Here is an 11,412-nt window from a genome sequence, read left to right as displayed (position 1 = left end):
GTATCATTGCAGGACACTGCAATGTAGTTCAAAAATGCTCTTCCAGAGCTCTAAGACACAAAGACCTGAGTACCAAACCAGTATCCTCATAACTGGATGACTGTCAAGCTGGCACGAGGAGATCATGGACAGTTACATAGATGCTGAAGAGTATGGGCATGAAAACTCATTGGGAATGCTGCTCCAAGTTCAGCACTTTTAACACTCGCCGCTGTGTGGCTTCTATTTTGTTAACCATATTTCTAAGTTTTACTGGTAAGACAAGTAAAATAAATTTCTTTACTTCCAGAAATGGGAGGAAATTATTTATTTCAAATACAAATTAATAAAGAGATCTATCACTAGTTCAAGCAAAATCTATGTGTTCTTTTTTTAAAGTATATATTACTTTCATAGCCTAAGATTAAAAACCAGCATTGTTAACAGTGCATATAAAAGTTTTAGTACTTTAAGTGGAATTGCTACTTCATTATAATTTCACTGACATTCTGATTAAGTTCTTACACAGACTATTTGACAGTAGAAAGCTACACTCACTGATTAAATCACTGACTTCTTTTAAACACTGAAGCAAAATAGAGCAGCAACAATTAAACAAGATGTAAGCACTGTCCATTGTAATAATTGTTCCTAAAATATGTTGAAGAGTCTATTAAAATGCACTTAACGTTTGTTTGATAACTTCCCTCTTGGTACATCTAGAGCCTCTTCCAGTTTTATATTGATGTTCTCAAAGTGTCCTTCTGCTCCTAGAATTCTCCGTGATTCCACCAGAAGAGCAGGTAGGCTGCAAGTTCCATACTGTTGTTAAGGAAATCAAACCACAAGGCAACATTTTGAACTCTTGGAAAAAAAAAAACCACTTACAGATCTGTATGATCATGATTCTTAAAAGTGAAGAAGAGCCAACGTTAGAGAGTCTTCTGAGATGACAGGATTTCCTTACACATAGCGGGCATGTGGCATTTTCAACAGAAAACACCATACCAGGTCATGAGCCACAGTAAAAGGGGAAGGAGTTCTAAGGCTATAAGTTAATCAGGTCATGGAATACAAGTGCTGTTCTTTGCATTAACTACCTTACAGAACGGACATGTAAGTACCAGAGCTTTCCCTACCTTTGAGCAATAACAATAAAATAAATTGATTTCTTGTTTCTCACTGTAAATCTTTCTTCAATTTCTATTAAAAAAAAAAGTTAGGCCTGAGGACAAACATTACTCTTCTATGTCCTCTGAATTCCTGGACAGAGACAGCAAGGTAGCCAAATCCTCTCTGAAATACTTCTGTTTCTAATGTGAAACCAAAAAACCAAGGCAGGTACTGCACTGTTGTTGCAGCAGTGATTCTCCAGTTGCTGCCACAAAGACAATGAACAAAATATTGCTAGTCCATGTAGGTAAAACATTAACAGAAATGCCCATCAGTCCAGGAAAACAAAAGGGGAGGGCCTTATCCAGAACAGTTCAGAAACACAAAATATGTACTTACTACCAATTTTTCTTCTGGGTTTTCTTCTCTATAATCCAGACAGTCTTGCTGTAGCTCCTTTAAATCCGTAAGTAATGCAGTTGCTTGCCTCAAGGAAGATTTCCTTTCTTTTATCTCATTATATTCTCTTCGTAGTTTTATCAGTTGTGGTTCAGCTCTGAAAAAGATCCAAGGCTTTGATCTTTTTACATATTTATTTCATGAGTAACTATGAACATATTTCCTCTGAAGAAGACTTAAGGGAAATGTTGGTCAGAAATACAAAGCATAGGTTAGTATATTATACGATTTAATCAGAATAACGAGCATATTATTTGAACAGGAACACAGATCCAAATCCACAAAAAAAACCCAAACTTTTTTCCACATCTCACTTTTAGTGAGTCTGACCATACAGCCACTCTTTCTGAAGCACCTGAGTTTTTCAAGTGAAGTTTCTTAAGTACCCCATGTTCTGCTTCTGCACAGGTTGAGGTGTTCTGTGCTTACACTGAAGCACACTTGGGATTTACAAACTCGATACACCTCTGCCTAAGTAAACTGAAGGGCTTAATCTGTTAAATTATCACTCCAAAAACTGAACGCCAGCAGCCATTTTCATTTAATAGTGTTGCAGCAAAGCTTTCTTAAAATGATCAAATGATTAAAACCAAATAAAATAACAAAGTTACTTTAACTTCTCAGCTACAAAATACCAGACTTCTTAAGTTCTTCAGGCTATTATTGTGCATCAACACAAACATACCGAGTAAGCTCTCCTCTGAGTTGCAACAGCTGCTGCCTTTTCTTCTTGATGTTTGTTATTACCTGAAATAAATAGTGAAATAGTGAGGAAAGTATTTGAAACGGTTTCTGTAACTTCAAAGGCAAACAACTCTTTGAGATTTATGCTTCTGATTCTGGGTGTGGCCGATTCCAAGATACCAGACCTTATTTGAAATTCATATTTTAGACATTTTTAAAGAACTTTAAAGTGTTAAACTCTGATCTCCATCAAAAACTTCTCTTAAGGAACATTGGATTTACAAGCATAGGAGTTTGTGACATTTCGAATGCAAACATGATCAACTCTGGCAGATTCTTGTTTGTTTCTGTTTGAAAAATGCAGAGAAATATGAATGTATGTTCAGTATCATTGTCATAAATAAGGAACTAAGGATAATTAAGCTGTCTTTAGTACAACGTCCAATTTAAAAAAAAAACACTAATGTAAATTTAGCACCTAAAGATCTGATTTTAAATAAATGTATAAGAGGCAAAATAAGGATAACTCTGAGTGGCTGTGAATTCTAGATGTTTATTGCAATTTTCATTTTACATGCAGAGTAGCAGACCATATCACTTCAAATTAACAAGACTTCAGCACAAAATTGCTACCTCCCAGAACAAGCTTTCTCTTGACTTGTTAAAAACTATTTTGTCACCAAAAAGCTTGAAGAAGAGGTTAATCTTGGCAGAAAGCCTCTGGCAGACAGTGCCTGATATCTCTAGATAAATCTCTCTACTGCAGGGCTTCACCTGATGAAAGCATTGCAATGCCTTCCTGCTCCTCCTGTGGACACTCCCGTTGCATTTTCAGTCAATTACTACTCACTCTGAAAGAGCAGAGGAACTGCCTGCCCCTGAACAACAGGCTTGCATCTCTATAGGGAATGCAGCTCCCCTGGACTGCTCTTCTTCAGACTAAACAGTCCAATTCTGTCCTCACAGGTCACCGTCTTTGCTGCCCTCTTAGATTTTATACTCATCTATGTTTCTTGAAGAATAGCTCTCAATATTTAATTGTCTCTCCAGAGGCTTCATTAGTGCTCATTAAAGACCAACTCACATCCTAATGTGTACTCCTCCTTCTTACACCACTATAGCAGTGTATGTATGGAGTTTGCAAGCCATCATATTTCCTCAGATCATTAAAAAAACACCTCTATTCTCTATTTGTGCACTTGGTACTGTAGTACGCTACACATTTTTGTGGATTATTTTCTTTTTTAAGTCAACTTTTCAAATTCCAGTGCCCACCTCTGTATGCTGCACAGTCTAATGACAGCATGTCTTTCAGATATGTATTTACCTTAGCATTTTTTTTCTTCATATTCTTTAATTCCTGGGCTTTCACTATCTACAGAGGAAGAGAAGGATTACAGATATACTATGGATCTTAATTTCATCTCCATCCTCCTAAAAACACAGTTGCAAGAATCTTGCATCAGTTAGTGCAAGTAATACTCCTTGTACCAATTAGTGTAATACTACCCAGCTTAATTTTTCTGTAACTTTATATAAAACACATAAATCTAGTAATTTTAAAAATATAGTTTTAGTACTTATCCATTGTACTTATGATAACTCTCACAAAGTCCTGAGTTTATTTTACTAGTTGTAATTAGTAAGAATAATTCTTAGCCTTCCAAGCTAACAAGCTTTTTACTGTTAGGTTCAAACTATTAACTAAAAAGGATGATCTTCCCTGAAGTATGTTAGAGGACATAGTCAGGCCTCTACACAAGTGTCACTGAGACACAGTATAGAGATTAAATCGTCAAGCCTTTAAAAATCCAGCCCACAAGCTGTTAAAACCAATGTTTTACATAACTGTGTGCTTATTCAAATTACGCACCTTGACAGTTTTACTACATAATGCCTTAGATAGGAAAACACTTCAAGATTATTATATGCGTCCCTATTCTTAAAAGCTGATGATTTTGCATTGTTCTTGTATGACAGCAGTGTTCCATCTAAACATAATTATCATTAGTCAAAAGAAAGTCAAGCGAAGAGGCAGCAAATCATAAGCTACACGCAACTAACTGATTTTGTGTATTATTTAACTTTACAAGAGATAGAAAATATAAAGTCTCATAAAATGAATGTGTAAAGGACAATATAAAACCATACATATTTTTACTACAATGTGATATACAGCTCTACAATCACTACCGCAAAAGTGTTTTTATTTACAGTGTACTTACAAGATCTGTGACTTTGTCTGTGAAAGCAGAACAGAAGCTATTGATGGCTTTTCTGCAAACATTTGATTCTATGCTTTGTCTGAAGAAGTCAGAGGGACAAAACACAACCCATTTGGGTTAGTTAAGGAGAAATTGCATCCAAAAACCATTCCTTCGAGTAACGAATAAAACACCATGTTAAGCAGCTAGTAGCACAGGCAACTACGGATCTTTCGTGTACTAGCAACAGTTTAATTTCTACATTGAAAAACATCAGCTGTGTTGTTCTTATGTTTGGAAAATATCAAATCCCTGGAGACCACCTCAAGATCACATATGAAAAAATATTTGTATCACAGAAACCTAATAATAATTGAAGTAAAACCATGCAATACCGCATGGCCTAAAGGACAGCCCATTAGCAAAAATGCAGGTAATTTGGTTTTAAAACTGAGTATTCAGCCATAGGAAAGCTGAATATTTACCTGTAATTTGCTGCTATCTTCTCGAATTCAGTAAGAACAACATCCAGTTCTGTAATATCTCTAGCAGATCTCTTCAGTTCTTTGGGGCACCAAACCTGTACAGAACGTGGGCTATGCGCTGAAAAGACAGAATAAAGATAAGCATTGTACAATTCAGGTATATTTTCTAAAATAATGGCAAAGTTATTGTGGTCACCATTAAAACAACCATCTAAAAGTTATGAAAATTTTAATATGAAACTTGAGGGATATATGAATTATTTTGATGATGCAACTGTGATAGACTTACCTGGGAACACTTTAAAATTCGGGTGATCAATCATATACAACTTATTTCTTATCCTTCATCATTTCAAGCAAGTCTAGGAGCATGTTAGTAAACCAACTGATACACTACACAGTGTACTGTGCTGTAAAAACTATTAGCCTGAGTTTGGGGAAGCCGCATTCTCAAAGATTCATGAATGGTTACATCATATTTGTATGTGTTTTGTATTAATATCATATAACCCTCAAAAAAAAGGTATATTCAAATGTTTGTTTAAACTTTGCAACTGCATTATTAATGAATTCCGCAAAAAGTTAAACTATGTTTCTTCACACACTCCCAAATGTAAATCTAGTACTGGAATGTGACAGGGTACCATTCAAAGGAAGCAAGATGACACCTGAGAAACAGTTTCTCTCTACTGAAAAATGCCACGACCTTGAAGCTCCCAATCTCAGAGGTCCTTGTGCCAACAGCTGTGCCTATGCTGTGAGTCAGGGGCATCCCAAACTCTGCCCCACAGCTGGAGCTCCAGGCACCCAGACCAAGGGGTGCACTGAAGCACTGCATAGCTCCACACTCACAGAGCTGAGCTTCCCTCCAAAGGGAACTGGGCTGCGTGCGAGGAACAACACACACCAGTGCTTTACCCCTCAGGGGAGTGACAGGCAAACCCAGGGTTGCAAACCATGGGGATCGGAGCTGGGTGGCACACCAGCTCCTCAACTTAACCATTGCTAATGAGTGTCTAGACCAAAACTGAAATTGAGACCTCCCATTTCTAGACACAGGATGTTGCTACATAACAGAAATGAAAACCACTGAATTATGGAAAAGCATTCATTTTGAATGAGGAAAAGAGACACGGGAGTTTTGAAAAGTCTACTTTACCAGGAGGATCTGACATGTTCTCCTCTAAAGGCCGCTTCCTCTTCACCTGGAATTGAATAGCATTCGGAGACTTCTGTGATATAAAAAGCAGATTAACTTAAAACAAAACAAAACACCACCACCACCCTAGGTTCACTCATTTACAATTCTGAGTTATGGCAATTAGGTAGAATGCAGGAAGGCATTTCCTGACTGAAATGTCAGTAACAATTACAGTAGTTTTTGTTTGATTCTAATATGTATCTGAAATCTATTTTACCAATGAAAAATCCAGTTATGGCATAAATATGTTTTACTACAATATGCCATTCTTTAAGAAGACATATTCCAGATATGAGGAAGATATTTGAAAGAAGGAAAAGAACACATTCCCAAATGAGCAACAGGATCCAGGAACACCTGGCTATCATGTTCCCTGTTGACATGACAACTGTAGCTTTAAGCATTTCACTGGGCCATCTCACAGGAATACTTGGAGGATTAATGACTTCAGATACAATTAAGTACTACGGCAGTACTGAGAAACAAATGAAAGGTCTTCCTCTCCCTCCTGTCTAACGCAGGCACAACATTAAGTTAAATTTAAACTGACCTGCAATTTTTTCTGTACCACATTCTCTGTAAGGGATTCATCTTCAGCATCAGCTGTGTTGAATTTCTGAACATTACTGGCAGACGCTTTTGAGCTATGCATTTTTTTACTAGGAAAATAAAAATATCCACGTGTAAACTCACTATACACTGAGAAAGAATGACGTTTAAACATATACACAACAAAACCTTGTGTTTCAGGGAACGTTTTGTACTGCTATGCCATTTAGTTTGTGCTTCCTAAATAGACTACATAAAAAGTTGCAAATGGCATATAAAGGGAACAGAATTTTTATGCCTCAACAGCAAAACTCACAACAGTTTTGAAATCCATTACTAGCTGACCGCTGGGATAGCCATGTTGTATTGAGCAGGAACTTCGAAACAGACAAAATTATTTTTGAGATTATTTTAGCAGGAATAGAGGCACCTTTCTTGGTGGTGGGCAGGGCTGGAAATACATAAATAAATAAATAGTCTCATGGAAGCACTGTTATTGTCTGGTTATTTCATTCAGATAAGTATTTCAGATTTAAACCAAATTTGATTTAACAAAGAAGAAATATGCTAAAATAAAGCTTTTAAAGCAAACTTAAGTAATTGTCTTTGTTACATATAACTTAATTGGTTTCTATTTATTTTTCAATTTTTCCGCCTTTTGTCTTTAAAGGCACCAGCATTTGGAGAACTAACTAATACCTCACAGGGGTATTTTAAAATCCTTTCATATTATAAAAATTCAGTAAGTACTTTCATCAATATACTGCTTACAGAAGACAGACTCTAATTTATTCTCCTATTTCTTTCCCATGTTCCTCACCCTTTCTTAGTCCTTTGGTTTTTTATCTGGGAAGTTTTAAGCTAAAGCATCTGTTTAATAAGCAGCTAGGGAAACCTGACAAACACAACGTTTTTCCCATGTAATCTAAAAATCTGAAGATTAAAATAAGTGCCAACAATTATTTTTTTCACCGGACCTTCTTTCTGCATTTTTCCTTTGTGGAGCTGAAACGTGACCCAGTGACGTGCTCGGTGACTGTTCCTCTCCATACGCATCCACAGCGGTGCTGTGCAAAGGGTGGTCTGCAAAGAGCAGAAAACAAGCCCTGTGAAACCTGTTCCCACCTGCTCAGGCAAAGAGCATGGACACGGCACCACTGCCTGCCATTCAGCATTTAGAATTTGTGTGGTTTGCTCACTAACACAGAGCAAGCCTCGTTAAAAGTATTATTTGAGGATTAGGAAAAATGTATACAGTGAAAAGCCTCATAGTTTCTATACTCATCCACCTGCTATTTCTTTACAAATCAAAACTAAAGGTGCATGAAAGCTCAGTATGTGTGTATGCATATAGCAAGCAAAATGTTTTGTACAGTTTAGTTAAAGTCTCTCTCTGCTATGGCATACATCAATCTCCTATACATTTAAACAACTGCTTTCTAAATGTTACCTTTTTTTTTTTCCCTAATACAGATTTCTCGCTGCTTTATTGGCTTCTGTAAGAAGACAGTTATAGGTGCTACCAAAAGTCTGTAAATGTAGAATTCTTGAAGGTAGCTACCAGAATACATTGTGAATCTGAGAACGTAAAGCTTTTAGGCTGCCTTCCACAGTAAATATTTCTTTTCTAAGCACATTGCCACAAATATTTAGTGTTAGCTTACATTAGTATTAGTGGGCATCCTTTTTATAGTTTTTAACACAGACCACAGAAGTGAGGAAAAGAAGACCTTTTTATTTTGCAGACTTTCCATTATGACAGTCCTTTTGCTATATTGTTCCTTATAGCTCATTTTCAATGCTGCTCCTAGTAGTTATATATAGATTTCCATTATTTTTTTAGAGCAATAAATATTACAGCTGGGAAAAGGCTCTTAGCACTTTCTCTACAACTTCTAATTACGTATTTATTTCAAATATTTTTCTTACTGACACTTACATATAAGAGCTATATGTATTTAATAAGAGAACTCCACGCCTATTCCATCTAAACTAATTCTCTTCCAGTACAGAGAGGCCTCATTGCACAAGTCCCATATGCAGCATGAAAGTGGTTTTAATGTTTCATCAAAACTAGTGTGTTTTTGTGGTGTTACTTTTTCAGTAAAACAACATCCCTGTGAATGGCTAAGCTTGCTGCCATGCATCCTCTCCAGCAAAGAAACCAAACCTTTTCCTAGGTAAGCACTGAAATATTTTGCCCATATGGTTTGTTCAAGAAAATCATACATTAAATGACACTGATGTTAATACTCACCAAACGAATCATCGATCTCCTCAAGGTGCATTGTTTCCGCTACCTTCAATATCCTTGAGACATCTGGCTCCTCAAGTGGACACCGCTTCCGCTGAGGATGGGAGTCGGCTTTGTGTACCTGGGTGGGCATGAAATTAACAGCTACTTCACCCAGCTTTGTAAGTGTAAAACAGATTCAATACGACAATGAATTTCAAGAACATTTGACTAGAAATACATTTAACCTAGACCATATTGACTACAGAGCTATGATATAAAGCATTTGAAGCATGTGTTTTTTCATCAGGCTATGGTTTTTGTTTCTCCTAAGAGAAGTGATAGTAAAAAACTGACATATTCTGCTATTTGATACCAAACTGTACCATCAGCTTTGTCTTATTTTATAAAACTAAGTGTATAAGCTTAGAAATTTTACAACAGTCTAATATCTAATTTCTATGATCTATGGCCCTTTTCTTTTCAGGCACTAAAATAATTCTTCTTACACCTCTGTATTACACGAATTTCCATGCCGTCCAATCTAATGATTTGCACTTCAAAAAAGTGAGAATCTGTCTGTAACTTCTTATAAATGGTAGATTTTATAAGTCAAGTATTACTTGAACACTTCTGTAAAGCAGAAGTGTAGAATAGCATTAGTTTATGAAATATTTGTCAACGCGTCATTCACACCTTAAGTGTGGCAGTAAATATCCTCACTCCTTTGCATGTGTGCATGGAAAGGGAATTACAAGAAGAAACAACCAAATTCCTGAGCTTTTACTAGCACTTGGCAGTGCCTCATGAGTTTTGCTATGGTAGCAAGTACAGACACATCAGCTGCTTCCTCTTTAAGCTGTCAGGTTTGAAAGTTAATGGCCGAGTTTGCCTGATAATGTACTACTCCTAACATAAATAAATAAACCCCCGACACACCGAAAGCTGCAGGAGCAGGGACAGCAGAGCGGTTCCCAGCAAAGCCCCATGTTAACACCTGCACATCCACCTCCTGAGCCAGTGCCACAGTAAAACAACAGAACACTTGCTCTTGTAATTCTGCCCAAACTAGAAAAACCTACCTTTAATTTATTTCCAGAGGGATTTATCTTCATTTTCTTCTTTGAGGACATTTTGCTGTTCAGTTTATACTACTAAATACCTAACTGAGGATCAAGTTACTGAAAAATTGCCCTGGATACAAATCTGCTTTCTCTGTCTTGATACCTGGGAGAGAATGGGAAATATTTGTTAATTCGATGTGTTATGCATAACTCACTTCAAAAGCAGTGAAGCTGACTTTATCAGAGCAGCCTGACGCCCGCTGTAGCACAGTTAGTAACCAGATACGTATTAAAAATATAAAGCAAGGCAAAGCATTACGCTACTTACACCTTCACTTTTCCTTCAACGCTGCCGCTCCCCTCATGCAGGAGACCCCCAAGCGCCGGGAGCCCGAAGCCGCGCAGGGCAGCCCTGCTTCCCCACAGACAGCGAACAGGGCCCCGAACAGAGGTTCCCGCCGCCTGGCAGGAGAACCGGCGGCCCTCGTGCTCCCTGCCCCGCCTCGCCCAACCGCCACCGCCCGGCGCCGCTCGGCCTGGCCCCCGGCAGACGTCTTCCCGCCGCGGTTCGAACGGCCGCGCAGCGCCGGAAGGGGAAGCGGGAGGCGGTGCGGCCGCCGGGACAGACCCGCTCCGCCCCCGGGCGCAGGCGCGGTACCGGCCGCCGCTCCCCGCCGCGCCTGCCCGCCCCTGTAACGGCGCTGGGTGGGCGGGCAGGAGAGGTGGGCACGGACGGCGACTGTCCCGGGGGGCTGCAGCGCTTCTGTGGAGGCCCCGGCAGGTGCTAGGAGGAAGGAGCGGCCCCTTGTAGAAGCGCCTTTGCTGCTGAGTGATCGTTTTAAAATTGAGCGCCAAGGTGCGTGACACCAGCAGCTGCGAAAAGCCGTTTCCTCCTTCCAAATATCAATAATTTTTTCCAATACCCACGCTGTGTGCTGACCCGTAGCACATTCGGGATTCAGCGTTCCAGAAGAATAACGTGTTCAGTGCCCTGCTGACCTGGCGGTTGGTTGTGGGTTTTATTGTCTCCCTTACACACTACGTGACAAAAACCCCAATGTTTTCTTCTCATTAACTGATGCTGTGCCAATGTGGCATGTCTCTGACTTCCTAGCTAATAAAAAAACCCCAAACAAATACGATCATTTATGCAAAGACAACCTGAAATATCAGGTTAAAAAGATGCAGCAGTCAAAAATTGATTCAAAACATACAAATCTTACTGCAATAGTGTGCAAAAAGTTAGGATTCAGATTAAAAACTTGCAGTTCTCTGGCATTCAGTTACTCAGCAATTAAATTATGATCAGCAGATGTAGCAAGTTGTAGGAAGTCTTCACTAGTTGGAGTGGCCCTTTTCATCCACAGGTGGCTGTGCTCTTCTAAAGGTCATCTGCTGCCCACCCTCACCCCGCCAGCCAAACAAATTAAGGCACAAGAAA

The 11,412-nt window shown here is 38.7% G+C and overlaps 1 protein-coding gene across 3 annotated transcripts; it reads right to left on the bottom strand.

The window, feature by feature from the left end:
* Positions 1 to 290: 290 nt before the first annotated feature.
* CENPU (centromere protein U) lies at positions 291 to 10,585 on the bottom strand. Of its 3 annotated transcripts, none has more exons than XM_065836162.2 (12): positions 10,300 to 10,584; positions 9,990 to 10,134; positions 8,932 to 9,049; positions 7,652 to 7,757; positions 6,676 to 6,784; positions 6,084 to 6,156; positions 4,925 to 5,042; positions 4,461 to 4,539; positions 3,563 to 3,610; positions 2,237 to 2,298; positions 1,492 to 1,648; positions 291 to 801 (listed from the first exon to the last, which is right to left on the bottom strand). In XM_065836162.2, exons 2-12 carry the CDS (start codon positions 10,038 to 10,040, stop codon positions 664 to 666), a joined length of 1,059 nt encoding a protein of 352 aa, XP_065692234.2. In that variant the 5' UTR covers positions 10,041 to 10,134; positions 10,300 to 10,584; the 3' UTR covers positions 291 to 663. The 3 variants fall into 3 exon arrangements, with proteins under 3 accessions (XP_065692234.2, XP_065692235.2, XP_071663735.1); XM_065836163.2 differs by having other exon boundaries at positions 6,084 to 6,129; positions 10,300 to 10,583; XM_071807634.1 differs by lacking the exon at positions 3,563 to 3,610 and having other exon boundaries at positions 10,300 to 10,585.
* Positions 10,586 to 11,412: the final 827 nt, after the last annotated feature.

The sequence above is a fragment of the Patagioenas fasciata genome, chromosome 4 (assembly GCF_037038585.1).
Source record: "Patagioenas fasciata isolate bPatFas1 chromosome 4, bPatFas1.hap1, whole genome shotgun sequence".
NCBI classification, from domain to species: domain Eukaryota; kingdom Metazoa; phylum Chordata; class Aves; order Columbiformes; family Columbidae; genus Patagioenas; species Patagioenas fasciata.
Note: the sequence above shows the minus strand (reverse complement) of the source record. Positions and strands in the feature narration are given on the sequence as shown.

What these genes read in the sequence shown, in the direction of transcription:
- CENPU (XM_065836162.2), bottom strand. Translation starts at nt 10,040, where the DNA reads ATGTCCTCAAAGAAGAAAATGAAGATAAATCCCTCTGGAAATAAATTA. An exon ending in GGAGATCGATGATTCGTTTG is followed by an intron (nt 7,758 to 8,931) that starts GTGAGTATTAAC and finishes TGCTCTTTGCAG; the next exon opens with ACCACCCTTTGCACAGCACC. An exon ending in TGGTACAGAAAAAATTGCAG is followed by an intron (nt 6,157 to 6,675) that starts GTCAGTTTAAAT and finishes TTTATATCACAG; the next exon opens with AAGTCTCCGAATGCTATTCA.